Source organism: Limulus polyphemus, unplaced genomic scaffold, assembly GCF_000517525.1.
Source record: "Limulus polyphemus unplaced genomic scaffold, Limulus_polyphemus-2.1.2 Scaffold998, whole genome shotgun sequence".
Taxonomy (NCBI): domain Eukaryota; kingdom Metazoa; phylum Arthropoda; class Merostomata; order Xiphosura; family Limulidae; genus Limulus; species Limulus polyphemus.
Window position 1 is genome coordinate 281,269 of NW_013666608.1, and position 16,194 is coordinate 297,462.

Below are 16,194 nucleotides of genomic sequence, written 5' to 3' on the forward strand. Positions count from 1 at the left end.
AGATTAGATAAAATAAATAATAGTACTAATAATAAAAAAATTTTCACAAGGTATGCTCTCGAGTAGCCCATGCATTATGTAATTTCATTGGATAACATGAGCTACACATTTGCCAAATCATTTGCAACAAAATTTAAGTACAAAGAAATGTATACTGTTATGAGTTTAAAATTATTTAGGATAAACAAGTGTATTTTTATGTTATAATAAAAAGTTTAAAATTTATATAGGAGGTTTTAGAGATTACTTAAATGAAATTTGAGAACAGTCAATATTTTGACTCCATATATGTCTACAAGTGATTTAATGATTACTGAAAACTTGTGAAATTTCAAGAAGATACACAAAAGATATTAGAAGTTATAGTATGGAAACTATATAGGCCAATTTGAGATCATGAACTCAGCTGATTTGACCGAGCCTGTAGTGAGAGAGTTAAGTGTTTCATCTATTGCTCTTAAAACACCAGGTGCATCTTCGTTAACGATGCATTTGATTGTGACTACTCTGTTATTTTATCCAAACATCATGTAAATTATTTCCTGCTCAATATTCTGTTCAATTAAATCTGATGTTTTATTTTTCTCAGGGTGTGCAATTGCCCCAGTGATGTTGTGGCAGGCATCATCATTGATGTACATGTCCTTAAGTTTAACTCTATTTGTTGCCTGTAATTTGCACAAACTAGCAAATTTATTTAAAGGCAGTTCTTTCTTGGATAGATATATTAGGTAGGGCAAAAAAAAAGCTGTATCATTACATTAAATTGTGGTGCATGGCTACTTGGGCTTTTACGCACATGTAGATAATTGTTATGGGTTTTTATGGGATCTTTACAGAACATACTTATACCTCTGATGGAAGGATTATCTCTGTCCACAATCTGACTGAACTTCCAACAAAGTTGGCAGAACATTTTGTTCTTGTCATTGTCATATGTGAGCCATAAATATTCTTTTAATCACAATGGTACGAAAGTGCACTAAATTTTTGTTTTCATATTCATTTTTTGCAACATCTGCCTTTTCCTGCTGTGGGAGAAGTCATTTATCTCCAGCTGCTCTGCTACAAGTAAAGTACTTTCACATATAAGCCATATTTTCAAAGAAAATGTTGGCCTCTTGTTCCAAATAGAGGTTGATCAATGCTGATTGGCTGACACAGTTTGATGATATGTTGCTGGGGAAAATTGGGAAATAACATATTTAAGTCAGTGGTGAAAAATGAATCTGTGATGAATGTCTATGTTATTCCAGGAATCACTGAAGCACTACAAGTGAAAAACACTTATCGCTCTAAACATGTTGGTATATTTTGTTTTATCAGAATGATCTGTGAGGAGAACCTCGGTTGAGAAACAGTAGTTTGATTACAGCACAGAACCTTATCTTAGAAGAGTGATAGTTACTGTAAAAAATGGGATTGCCTGTTAGGCTAATATCCAAAAAAAGAATTGTCTGACTGTTTTTTTTTTTGTTATTGTTGTTGTTCCGGGTTGTTGGGCTAGCAATTTTAAAAGCCCTGCATGTTCAATAGTGAAAATGTGAAGGAAAGAATAGAACATGAATTTCAGTTTTTGAATATAAGGTGGACTAAAAACTTGAATATGTTAGAAAAAAGAAGGAAAAAGAAAAATTATATAATCTTGTACAAAAACTGTGTGAAATGAACATACATGATATACATTGATAAAGTTATGAATGAAAACAGTTTTCCGATAATAAAAGATATTTTACCTGGATCGTACACTTGGAAAAAGCAGGTTGAGGAGAAACTTTTAATACTTATTCATACATTATAGGCATTATGATCTATGGATATTTTTGATTTAATGTGTATGTGTGTACATTAATAATTTATTAATGGTAATTTTCAAAAGACAGTAACCACATAGTGTGATGAACTTTTGATTGTAATGGAATACCCTAATACAAGCTAAACAAAAGATAGCATTTGAAGTAGGTACTTGGAACAAAATCAGAAATCTTGTGAATCCCAAACAGCAGTTTCTGGGAAACTCCAGACTATATCTGTTCTTTCTAGATTGTCAAGTGTGTGTAAAATGATAGATCTGAGCTGTCAGAAACTATATATGCACGCACATACACATATTTTCCTCTTAACTGTACATGCATGGCATTGTTCCATTAGACTAACCTTGTTTCTGTGAAGATATACTCAGCAATGTTTGCTATAGTTGTGAATTTACTATATCTACCTTTACAAAATTTGGCAAGCTTTTAGTAAACATTAGTTATTAGTTAGACATGGTTCAAAGGAAAATAAAATAAAGTTACAGATGTAAAATGTTACAAGTCTTAAGTTATTTAGGATAAACAATTGTAATTTTCTGTTACAACTAGCAATCATTCTAGAAAGAAAAAAGGGTAATTTAGATTTTTTTTTTTGAACTTTGTTGTGATGGTTACAAGGTTGGTCAAATTAACCAAGCCTGTATCGAGTAAGTGTAAAGAAAATAATGTTAAATATAACATTTTACTAACAAAGAAATGTTTGATATTCATTCAGGAGGTTTTAGACATTAGACACATAAAATTTGAAAACTTTAAAATGAAAGTCACCTTGCATTCTGAAAAGTCAGCTCTGACTTCATATATACATGGACAAATCTTTAGTAAAAATACTTAATTAAAAAATATGATTTTTTGTGTACAAAAGACTTGTAATTGTTTGCAAAAACTTAAAAAATTTTGTGAAGATACATACACCACATTCAAAGTTACAGTATGGATACTCATGATTGTTTGGTGGGTAAAAGATGGTAAAAATGATTATAAACCATTACATAATGAGCTAATTAAGTTTTGAATATAACAGTGTAAGAGGTTGTGAAATGCACATTTTGATCCTACAAGTGTACATATGGTTAAAAGTTTTTCTTTGATTTTTAGATAATTCTGATCTGACATTGGTAATCGACAAGTCTCGTTACTCTGCCATTCCATTTACAGAAGAAGGTTTTGCTTTCATGTGGTCTGGTGTTAGAGCCACGTATGGTATAACATCTGGAAGAATATGCTTTGAAGTGAAAGTTGGTATTATTAGTAGTTAATCTTATAATTTGATTTTTTTAATGCTTATTTAAACAATAACCTTTCCATTGATTTATTGTTTAGTCAGAGTATTTATGATTAGTATGGTGTATGGCAACTGCTTGTAAATAAACACAAATATAGAGCACAACATTTGAAAAGTCTTTTGTCTTCAGGGCCTGGCGTGGCCAGGTGGTTAGGGCACTTGACTCGTAATCTGAGGATCGCGGGTTCAAATCCTAATCCCATCTAATATGCTCGCCCTTTCAGCTGTGGGGGCTTTATAATGTGACAGTCAATCCCACTATTTGTTGGTGAAAGAGTAGCCTAAGAGTTGGAGGTGAGTGGTGATGACTTGCTGCCTTCACTCTAGTCTTACACTGCTAAATTAGGGACGGCTAGCGCAGATATCCCTCTTGTAGCTTTGCACAAAATTCAAACCAAACTTTTGTCTTCAAGTCAATGTGTGAGAGCTGTTGCAGGTCTTTTATTGTATCCTGGTGGATTGTGGAGGACATGTTGTGATTAGTGAAAAGACTGCATGTGGTTTCAATCAATCGTAGCCATAGGTTGCTCAGCTCTAATCCTGAATCTCTGTTTAGTGAAGCTTTATTGTGTTGATATAGAATGTTTCTTTAATTTTTCTTGTCTTCTAAAATTTGTTTGAGTCAATGATTCTAGTTTTATCCCAGTTTATTTTTGGCCCTTTTGACATATGTTCCACAATGGCTGAAATTTATATATTCATGTGTCTTGTGCTGTGTTTGTGTTCTTTTATTCTTGTTCCAAGTCTTTTTCTTGTTTCTCCAATGTATGTTTCGTTGCAGGAACATGGAATTTCGTAGATGACATTTTTGTGTTTTTAATTAGTAGGGTTCTATTTGGTTTTCACGTAAATGAATCTTACTGTCTTATAAGATTTCCACTGTACATTTGTGTAGAACTTCTTGGCTATTCATTTGAGTTTTTCACTGAAATTTTGCATGTAGGGGATGTAAATAGTAGTAGTATTAGTATCTTTTCTTTCTGTTGTGGTCTTCTTCGGGGAGTTTTTAATGATAATAAAGGTGCAACCATTCCGTTTAAAACACACTATGAACTTTTGGCATTCTATTCTGATGGATGTCTCCTTACAAATGTTTTCCTCTCTGTTGTATAGAATTATACCACATTTTACTGAGGTTGGATGATAAGACTGGAAGAGGTAGGTATCTGTCAGTGTGGGTGGGTTTTATGTATACAGTTGTGGTGAATTGTCTCTTGTCTGCTGATGAGTGTCAAGAAATGGTAGGCTATTTTGTTCCTCTATTTCCATGGTGAAGTGGGTTCTTTTGTCTATAGAAATAAGATATTCTATGAAGGCTGTTAAGTTTTCATGACCTTGGAGCCATATAAAAAAGGTGTCATCAACATCTATTGTCTGTAGAAAGTTGGTTTTATATGTATGGATGAGAGAACTCTTTCTTCAAAATCTTCCATGACAATGTCTGCTAAGACTGGAGAGAGTGGGGATCCCATGGTTAGACTGTCCATTTGTTTGTAGAATTCCTCATTGTATTGGAAGTATGTTGACTGTAGGCACATAGTTGTTAGTTCCATGATAGCATCTATCTTCATGTCAGTTCTGTGTGTTAGAGAGTTGTCATTCAGCAGTCATTGTCTGGTGATATGAAGGGTTCATTAGGTTGGAACATTGATAAATAGGTCTGTGACATCAAAACTGACAAGAATATCCTGGGGTCTGATGTGTAGCTTTCTCAGTTGTTCTACGAAATCCCTTGATTATGTATCTTTTTTTTTTGTTGTTAGTTGGATCACTGTCACTGTGATTTATTTTGCTGTACTTTAATCACTTTGCTGATATGGTGTAAGATAAAACCTTGCTATTTCAGAAATGCTTGTGCAAATTCATTTCCATAATGTTAAATTTGTTAATAAATGCTAAAAACAATCTTACTAACTTGGGCATTAACTTTTTTTTCTGCTTTGCATCTTTATTTACTTGTTTTGCTTCAACACTATTTTATTCAACAAAAACAACAAAATTATTTATATAAAAAATTATTAGGAAGAATGTTTTTTTTTTGTTCATATTTCTGTATATTAAAGTTAATAAATATAATTTGACCTTGGATTTTGAGAAATATTTTAAACAAGTGTTTGTTAAGGGCTATGTTGTAAAGGTTTTATGGAGGATTTCTGTATTATTCTGATCATAACTATTTGCTCTAATTTGTTTGTTGGTAAAAGAACTAACTATTATAGTTTAACTTATGTAAGATAATTTTCTTCAAATAATACTTACAAGCATTTTAATGTTTTTAATTTTTCCTTCCAAGTTCCCAGATATACAGTTAATTTATCCAGTGTTAAGACAAAGCTACAAACAAACTTTCTCAATCAGGCGACCAATGTTGGATAACAACATTTACATTCTATTCATCTGTGTTGAGTAGTTACAGATAGCGATTTTGTTCCTAAGCATGAAAACAGAATTAGATTATTTACGCCTTTAAGATTTTGTATTGATTATTGAACTATGTAGCTGTTTGACTAGTAATGATACATTTAACTTCTTCTTCTTGTATTGTTTCATTTGAAGATTAGTATTTTCGTTTTTCGTTCAATTTATTGATCATTTTAGAAAGAAGAGCTAAGAAAACTTAAGAAGAATTTTTGATTTTGCTAATAGGTAAAAAAACATCTTGATGTTAGTCATCTACCCCCAGATGAAAGCACACCTCATGTGATTCGTGTGGGTTTTTCTGGTAACTTACAGTCTCTCCAGTTGGGTAAGTATTTGCCTACAATCTTTTTCAGTCTTAATTATTTAAGAGAAGTGGTTTAGTATATAAAATCACTGTAATTTTGTAATATAAAGTAGAAAGCAAGAACCCCCGTGTGTGTGCGTGTGTCAGCAGTAAAGTTGTGAGCTTATAACTCTGAAATTTGGAGTTTGATCCCCATTGTTGGCACAGCACAGATAGCTCTTTATGATTAACAAAAAGTAAAAAGAAAATATATGCGCATGGAAGTTAAAATGACAATAAAAGTAGGTACGAATAAGTTTAATGATGTTTTTTATTTTTCCCCTAATTTTTCAAATGCAGTTCCAAATTTTATGTTTTGCAGTTTTTATGGGTGTTTTTGCATTTTTTACAATTTCATATAAGGGAAGCAACTTTTTATGTCCAAAGATAATCTTTCATTAATCATGAATTTACATAACTTCCGTCCAGGGAACGAGTACTCCAGCTAGTTTGATATATATAGTAAGATTTTTAAAAAACTCCTAAATTGCAGTTTTTAAATTTCAGTATAAATTTAAATTTATTTACAATAATCGTTCTATCACACTAGTTATTTAAGACAATGGGTTTTGTATATATATAAGTCACTGACATTAATTACTTAATTATCTGATAAAAATGTCTGTTAAAAATACAAATTGTAGTTTAATATATGTGCAGGATTTGAAGATCAAATGCCCTGCTTAGCAGCACCATCAGAGTGTAGTTTGTTGTCAGAGTATTATGTTTACCATTATGCTTAACTCTGCAAGTTATACACATACACATGTTTACATATGACCACCCACCCACTCACATGTTTATTTGATTGTCACAATACACTTGTTACATTTAAAGAAATGAAACAATATGCATCTTGTATACAACATTAAAGAATGCAGTTATTAATTCTTGAATGAATTGGAGGTGGTTGGTCTCCCTGAACTTGACCTAGATCTGTGCTTGCTTATACAACAAATTATACAAATTAAAGAACACAGTTATTAATTTTTTTTTTAAATGGGTGGTTCAGATTCCCTAGATGAGTGTCTGCTTATACAACATCAAATAATACAATTATTAATTTATGGAAAAAATGTATGTGTGGGTGGTCTGGATCACTTTCCTAGATCTTCACCTGTTTTTAAGAAAACAGTAATTTTATGCTTTATTTAACATTTAAGTAGCCAGAAAATTGGTAGTGGGTTCTGATAACCAGATGTTGCTCTTGTAGTAAACAGTTCAAAATTAAAAATACTGAAGGTGGTAGATAGCCTTTAGTGGCTTTGCAATAACAGAGGACAAGGAAGTTTAGTGGCAATGAGGATAACCTGAGACCTTAAAATTATGAGGCACCCTGCCCCCTATTGTTTGTTTTTCCATTTACATAATAGCAATATTTCAACTACTTGAAAATATTCAAAAATAATAAATAGTATGATTATTGATTAATAATTTTGTGACAGTTTATATAGTCCTAGCATCAATTAATCAATTGTTGAAACAACTGAAACAGTAATAATCAAAAACACTAATTTTTATTAATTTATTATTTTTATTACATTAATCAATTAAATCGTACAGCTCTAATTACACTATCAAACAACTCCATATTGAAAATATTTAGTTCAAATGACACCATCATGTAGATTTGAATATTTTGTCTGTTTATGTTTGCAAGCCTTTATGTTATATTTCATTAAATATATTTTTTAAAGGTGAATTGTTTATTTTGGACTGTCAAAACTGTTACCATTCACCTGCTTTCCTCTCTGCAATATTTTGTAAAAATCATTGATACCATTTTATAGTTGACTTAGAAACATTTTGTAAAATAGTTTCTAGATTCATATAGATTTATCTTAAAAGCAAATAACCAGTCTTTTTCTGAATTTTATTTGGCTGAATTAATTTTTGAGGGTAATGGCAGAAACTTGTGTCTTAATAATATAAAAAAGGATACTATTTGGCTGAAAAATTATCTTTGTTATATTGTAATCATTTCAAGATTTTCCTTAATTTTTATTGTTCATCAGTTATTGTATATAGAAAACTACTAATGTACTAATAGAAAAGTTATTCAAGTTTATTCTATTAAGTGAAGGTATTCTTAAGATTTGGAAACTGTTATGATGTATCTTGAAAGACCAGAGTATTCAACTTTTCACCAAAATAGTTCCAAGCATATTATTTAATTAATGTATTGACAAGTATTATTTTAACTGACTGGAAAAGCACCTCATAATAGCCATACAGGTTATAAAATACCCCTGTAAGGTCGCAAAAGGTGCAAAATTAATATGTTTGAACTTTGATTTTGGTTTTCTGTTTCAATGAAAATATTCAAGTTTAACCATACAAATATTTACTAATTTGGATTTGTCACTAATGTTGTTGGTACATGTTTCAAAAAATTTGTAAATTCAGTTTTTTGAATAATCTTACTGGCTCATAGACTGATTTGCATGTTGTGATGTTAATAAATTGTACTCAAGTGATAACTTGTTTGTTTTTACATCAATGCAATATTTGAAACTGCTTCCCTCTTCTTTTTTTTTTCTCTCTCTCTCTTCCAGACATCTATCTTGTATTTATGGTACACTTATACAGTGTGTGAAAAAATTTAGTCATTTATATTCATAAGTCATTTGTTTATTTTTATACTGAAATAATACTAATTTATGTGATGTTATGATTAGTGATTACTGTAATAGCCTCCAGTAAATTAAAGTTTATCAGTATGTGGCTTTATGCAACTACAGACATGGTAATTCTGATATGGTATTTCCTCCTTTCACAATAATAGCTATTTGCATTTGGTGCTGCCCTCTATGTGCAACAATTTCTTAACACATTCCACAAGCCTTCTGCTCCCCCCTATTGGAATTGCAAGATTCCAACACATCTCTCATGTAAATCATAATGCATTACCTCTTCTCCAATAGAAGCATGACATGCTCACGTGATGCATGTGACAGCCTCTACACTCCGCTACTGAACTATCACTTCACGTTTGGCAGTGCTTGTGTTCGGATGTGCTCTTTTGTTTCATAATGTTTCATGCTTGACTTTGTTTCCTCTTGAAGTGGTTGTTTTTTAAATTAATTTGCTTTCATTCAGCATATTATGTTGATATTTTTTTTTCATTACCGTAATCATTGTTTGACTGATAAAATCTAGCTGTAAGCTAAACAGTGGTTAACAATCTGTAAACTATATTATGGATATATACTGTATTTTGTGTCAATAACGATACTGCATTTCACATCTTTTCACTTCTTAAATGGAAAGGCTTACATCAGAATGACTTCAAACATAACTAAATAGCTTGACTTTTGACCCTTTAAACCATGTTTCTCTTACTAGTACAATTTCAGTATGACCAGAAAGGTTTCTTGCTTTTTTTATGTAAGTTAACCCAAACATGTTCAGAACTGATATCAAATTTCAAACTGTAATGTGTTCTAGGGGTTTACTGGAAAACATAATTGTTTATCTCAGTCTGTGAGAAACAGGAAAAATATTAAAAATATCATTTGCACAGCCAGCAGAAAGCTCCTTATTAAGTATAACTGTAGTGGTAGCTTTTCTTTGGGAAATGTTTGATGTCAGTCTTTATCTTTAGAACATAAGCAAGAAGTACAAATTGTAGTTTCATGTATATGCATATGTGTAGAATTTGAAGAGGATGAAATCCCCAACTTAACTCTTTTTCAGCATGGGCTCACTACGCAAAATATCAGATTTTTGGATGTTGCCTATCCAACATGCAAATTAATTTTCATTTTGAGATTAAAAATACTTTTATGCATCAGAAAATTTTCAAATTTCACATGCAAAATCCTTATAATGTCCAGATAGGTATCAAACGTTTCTTAAGAAAAAACTATATTTTATCTGTTATTTTCACAAACGAATCTGTGTACGGATTTCGTAGATTAGACCAATCTCGTAACCATCATAAACAATTAAGAAATAAATTATGCCTTTTGCATTCTAGAATGACTACAAATTATAACATGAAAACATAAATCTTTAGACTAAATAGCTTAAATCTCATAACATTATATTTTTTTATATATATACATATATTTATTATTTTTGTTATACTAATCTTTCAGCCATGTCTGGTTAACAATACAGAAGTTACAATGACAAGACTCGCATGCACTCATGTTACCATATCAAATAACATAAAACTGACCTTTGGTCTGTACAAAGTGACCTGTCCTGGCTGTGTTTTAGTGGACCAGTACTTTGTAAAATAGTCACATTTCAATTATTATACATTATATACGTATATAGATTTTACTATTTACAAACAAGTTCTTAAACTTATTTTTCTTAAAACATAGAACAGTAAATAAAGAAGTAAAGCAAACAATTATCTCTTCTAGTTAAAACCTTTGTACTCGATTGCTACTTGTTGTAGCTTGCTAAGCCTTAAGAAACTTCACACGTGGAGGATGTGAAACAAAATAATTTTTTTGGTTCTTATATATACATTTGAATAACCAAAAAAATCATTAATTAATATATTGATACCATAGAATTCCATTATAATTTATCAAGTTTAGTAACTAAGCTGTTTTTGGGTCTAAAAAAGATATGAAATTTCGAACAGGCTAAACACTCAACTTACCAGCACAGAGGTTACTCTCAAAAGAAAGAGATGATGCCGTTATGTTTGAAAATGGCTGAGAAAGCTACTAGGGGGACATTATGAGCTTTTGATTGGTTATTCACATGTCATATTTAGAAGTAAGTATTCAAGAGACCATTTCCAAAAATGGAAAAAGTTGAGCGGGGGACCACTGTGTTTGATTCAGTACATAAGTGATATCTCCACAAATAGAAAAGATAGGGTTAATAGTACAGTCAAATTGTATGCAAGGTTTTTGTCCAGAATATTATGTTTACCATTATTCTAAACTCTGGAAGTCCGACATAGACACATTTACATATGGACACCCACCCACTGAAATTGTTATTTCATTGTCACTATACACTTCTTATATGTAAAGTAAAAGAAGTATGAATTCTGAGGAGGATGAAGAATACATACTTAAATAAGAAAATCTGTTTTGTTATCTTGTAGAATTTGTATTTGGCTGCTGTACTTGTCTGTCTTCACTGCATTACCTTCAGTTTTTAAGGTATTTTTAGTTTTCGGTGAAAACCTTTGGGTAGAATATTATGGTTATTGTCCACGTGTACAGGCAATATCAACCCAACATTAAAATACAATCAAGCACAAACCACATGCAGAGGAAGAATAATGTGTTATTTACTAAATCTAATTCAAAGTAAGAGCCAATGACCATTAAATTAAACAAATGGAATTACATGGTACAGGTACATCACCAATTTTCTGGCACCCTTGGTTCCAGAGCCTTGCCAGATTATCCATTTTGCCGGACCAACAGAGGTCACGTACTAATAATTCAACAATACACCTCTGACCCACTAATTATACCCCTCTCGTGTGTCTAAAGTACCATGGACTCCTAGAGACTTAAATAAAACAAATATTAAATTAAAATTAAATATGAATTAAATGATTAATGATATACATTAGTACAGGTATAAATGAAAAAGGTTTATTAATTACTGTACTTACAAAGAATGTTGCAGTAGTACTGCTACCAAAGTGGCAAATTTTAGAATTTTACTGGAATTGTAGAGCTAATCACAAAGGTCTGTAAGTTGAGGGCTCTCAGGATTACTACTACTATGTTAAACTACATATTCTTGGCAACATTCATGAAAAAATTCAAGCCATTTAATCCACTAGCTTAATATTTTTAGGAAATTGTTCACAAGAGTGGTGTACCTACTTAAAATGTAAGTAGCCCATCCCAAAAGAGCGTGCGGCACACACAGTGCCATCTGTGGCCGTCAAGTAAACTGGTCTGGCAGTTCCGGGAATTTCAAGTGCGCTCTTGTAATTTTGTCCTGATTAAAGGAGATGCTGGACCATGAGTTGCCAGAAAATTGGTGGTGTGCTGTATGATCAAGCAGAAAACCCTTAATTGAATTAGGAGAATTCAGCAACATACTTACTAATCTACCCTTTGATTGTAATTGTACTGAATGTAAACTTATATGATAATATTTGAGTTTTGCATATGGTTTGACAGAGCAAATGCAATTAAAAAGTTAAAAAAATGATGAAATTTTAAACTTAGATCAAGAAAAATCACTGACCATACAGTGGGCAAAACTGTAACAGTTTTCTTTTATATCTAGCATGTAAAGTAAATATTTTTATTGTAATTTGTGAAAAATATGTTTTAAGCTGCTAATTAAAAAATATCACAGTTTTAATTGTTCTTTTATATCATCTTGTTGGACACTTGTTTTTAATTATTCTGCTTGTCACCTAACATAGTTTATGCTTGATACAAGTTAACTGTTTTGTCAACAGGTGAGGAACCTAAATCATATGGGTATGGTGGAACTGCTAAAGCTTCTACAAATTGCAAGTTTGTGGACTATGGGACTCCGTTTGGTGAAGGGGATGTTATCACTGGCTTTCTTGTAAGACAACATTTCAAGTTATACTTATGGTGTTTCAAGTGGGTTTAAAAACAAAGTGCATCATACCAAAAAATATTTCCTTATAATTTTTAAAGAGTTTTGTATTTTATTACTGGAATACAGATTTTTTAAAGTGTTGCTTGAGAAGAATATACAAAGGATTTATGGTTTCTCACTAAATCAGAAAATTAGATTTTGCTTGAATCTCTTAACTCTTTTAAATGGACTTCATTATATTTTTTTTAGAAACTTTTAATGGTTAAACTGTATTGAAAAAAGTTATTCACTATGAAGTTAACAATTTAAAGGATGGACAGTTACACTTGTTACTGTAAGAAATCTTAAAATCAGCAGATGAAACTGGCTTACTTTAGTATTGCCTGTATTTTCAAGATGACTTATCATCTTTTAACTTAAAAAAACCTTAAAAATGTTGTTCCATTAATAAAGGTTTATGGACTGTTACAAAATATTGGAAATGAATTACAATCTCTTAGTTTTCTATATTAAAAGGTTGCATACAAGATTACATTACTCACTGTTATATTTTACATGCCTAGCATTGAAGTGTGTCAGATATAAAAGACTCTTTAGTGAAGGTAGTATTATTAATTAAATTTGTGTTTGCAATTCACTGATGTCGAGGCTATGGAGATTTCTAGAAGACCTAAATGATAGATGTATAAATAGCTGTGACCAGATGAGCGGAAACAGAGTAAAAGTAAAGCCACGTGAAAGAGAAGTTTGGTCAGAGAAAAGTTAAAAAATGTAAAGTTAACATCATGGGAGTGAATGGCCTAATGATTGATATGTTAGAGTGAGATTAACAGTTTAAAAGAGATAAGGAGAATAATTTGTCTTGTCAAAGGGTGTTCTAAAGTAATTGAACCCGCCTGTGTGGACTTTGACAAAAAAAGCAGACGATTATTAGAAGTATGAAGAGTAGATGATTATTGGAAGTTCAGTATACAACTGCAGTAACTCACGCGACATCATAAGTGAATTATATATGGATACTATTGCGATAAAAATAGAGAAAAATAGTCCGGCTTGTCAGTAATTTTAAAGCAATTGAATTAGCTTAAGTGTACTTTTGACAAGTATAATGTTTAATATACAGCTATGATCTCCATAGTGTAAAGAATTTTATACATACTTTTAACTTGTTTTGAATATATATATACTATTTTGAAAACAATTAGAATGTGTGTGCTGTTGGTTTATTGTCAAGTTTATCGCCAACAAGTCACAGATACCTACTGTAGAAGAATCTTTAGCCCAACACACTCATATATTTACATTACTGTATATACCACTAAAAAGTTGTTTTTGACAAAGTGCAAGTAGTTTTCTCCATCTGCTTAAAGTGAACCTTTGTTATAGCTCAATTAGAAATAAAATGTCATGAAATAATTATCGTATTTAATACCATACAATAAACTGTATAATTCATAATCATTTAGTTTAAACTTCAGTTATAGATCACAATTTAAGAATGTTAACTGGTTATGTATTCAAACTAATCCCGATCAAACAAACACATGGCATATATAATCAAGATAGTGCTTTGTTTTGAACAGTTATATTCTGAATGGTGTAATCCAGGTAGACAGTGATTTAAAACAAATGGCAGCATAAAGTATCCATGTGTGCATATATGTGTCTATAAAATTAATTTGGATTGAAGATGCATCTACTAATAGCCATGTAAGGTTTATATCTACCTATATGGTTGCAAATGATGCCAAATTAGTAAGGATTATTATTATGCAACATGTTTATTATACATTTAACATGTATCAGTATATATCCAAACAATCATTTTTTCTATCAGGAACACCCAAGTTGTTCATTATGAATTTTAAACGAACTCTTTCAGTTATATAGTATTGTTAAGATGTAACTTTTAACTGGGTTAGGGCAGTTTGTGCTATAATATGTCATTTTTTGGGAAATACTCAATTAATCTGTGCAGTGAAACTAACATGGTGATTAATTTGATTCTGAAATATGGTGGTTTTTTTTGGTTTTTTTATCAAGATATATTAAAATATTAACATAAGTTATACACTTAATATAAAATACCTGGCATAGTTGTTAAAGTGTAATTGGTTTCAGTACGTGTGGAGTTTTTGTATTTTTCGGTTATTTCAAACAAGATTAAAGAATGAATGTTTGCTCATTACATAAAGCAGCATATAGCAACATAATGGTGTATATATATATAAATGGATTAAAAATTTATTATGACACACGAGTCAGACTTGTATGGTAGGGAGTGTATTTGTACTAATTTATAAGTGCTAGAAGCTACTGGGAATAACTTTTCATGAAGAAAGCATTAGCTATAAAAATGCTGTCACAAATAATTTAAGAAACTGCAGAAACTAGAATATTATATTGTTAGGAAAAATAGACACCCATCCACAGCAATTCAAGTTTGCATCTTTTAAAACATGGTCAAATAAACAGACTAGCAATGTGATAAATGGACTTATTCATATCTGTACATTAACTTATATAGGCCCAAGTGAACAGCTACAACAATGATGTAAAAATTGAGTATTGTAAATACATTTAACTTTTCAAATGATTTACAAGTTATAAGTTTGTAATGTAATTCTTTTTCTTATGCTTAGAACATTGATTCCAGTACAGTAGAGATATCCTTTGCCAAAAATGGAGTCCATCAAGGAATAGCCTATAGTGTTTCCAAAGAAGAACTTGGAGATATAGCTCTTTTTCCCCATATTTTGACAAAGAATTGTTCTTTTGATGTCAACTTTGGACAAATGGTAGGTTTAAATTTTTTCACAAGTTACTAAAATATATTCCAGCTACCTTGTAATTCATGTCTTTGAAGAGAGTTAAAAAGTTAAAAAAAAAATTGTAAATAATATGCTTAAAATCATTTCTGGTGTTAAAAATATTATATTGTAACTTATGGACTGACATTTTTTTTCAATTAAAATTGCAAACGTTTAGGGGAGGAATAATTTACAAAAAAAAACACTATATTGTGATATCTATGGCAAGTTTAGGTTTTCGTTTGATTTGTTCGTGTTACAGCATTAAATTTGATCATAAGAAAAATATTTTTTATTGAGTGCTCAAAGTGACAATTGTAATTTGCATCACAGAAATGCAAATACTTGGAGATGATAACTTGCTTAAAAAAAAGGGAAACTTTAGTTTTGAAAATTTTTCTGCCCACCCCAAAGCATAGGTGTATATTTGCTAAAAAAACTATTATCCCTTGAGTTACATTCTTAAGGTTTTGTTTCTTAAGTGATTTTTTCTCTTTTTCTGATTTTATTAGTACAGTCTCACTCATGCCCTTTTATGATCTTACAGCATGTCATTTGAATAACTACTAATGTAACTCAGCTTTAAAAATAACTACAGCTAAAATTTAAATTGATAGAGTCGATTATAGACTATGCACCAATGTTGGTGTGAACAGTATTTTATGGTTTCATAGGAATTTGAAAAGACCTAGCTTTTGCAAGGATGAACAAAAGACTTTATAAGACATTAAAACAAACTCCAGATCTGGGAAATTTTTTATTAGTATTTTATGGTGTGTTTTTTTCATTCTATATATATATTATTGCTATTTAGAAATAAGTTTTTAAACTTATTTTTCTTAACACATAGAACAGTAAATAATGAAATAAAGCAAACAATTATCTCTTCTAGTTACGACCTTTGTACTCGGTTTCTGCTTGACATAGATTGCCAAGCCTTTTAATATTTCGCACATGGAGGATATGAAACAAAATAATCAATAATTTTTTTTAGGTTTTATATAT

General features: G+C 30.8%; 1 protein-coding gene across 6 annotated transcripts in view; it reads left to right on the forward strand.

Annotated features, from left to right (window-relative positions):
* The window catches only part of LOC106461615 (heterogeneous nuclear ribonucleoprotein U-like protein 1), a 121,000-nt gene that overhangs the window by 56,797 nt on the left and 48,009 nt on the right, over positions 1-16,194 (forward strand). For all 6 annotated transcript variants that reach the window (XM_013921454.2, XM_022388619.1, XM_022388620.1 and 3 more), the window contains 4 exons: positions 2,913-3,052; positions 5,746-5,845; positions 12,270-12,382; positions 15,022-15,177. In XM_013921454.2, the coding sequence (XP_013776908.1) occupies positions 2,913-3,052; positions 5,746-5,845; positions 12,270-12,382; positions 15,022-15,177 (509 nt within the window). The remainder of the gene's footprint in view (positions 1-2,912; positions 3,053-5,745; positions 5,846-12,269; positions 12,383-15,021; positions 15,178-16,194) is intronic.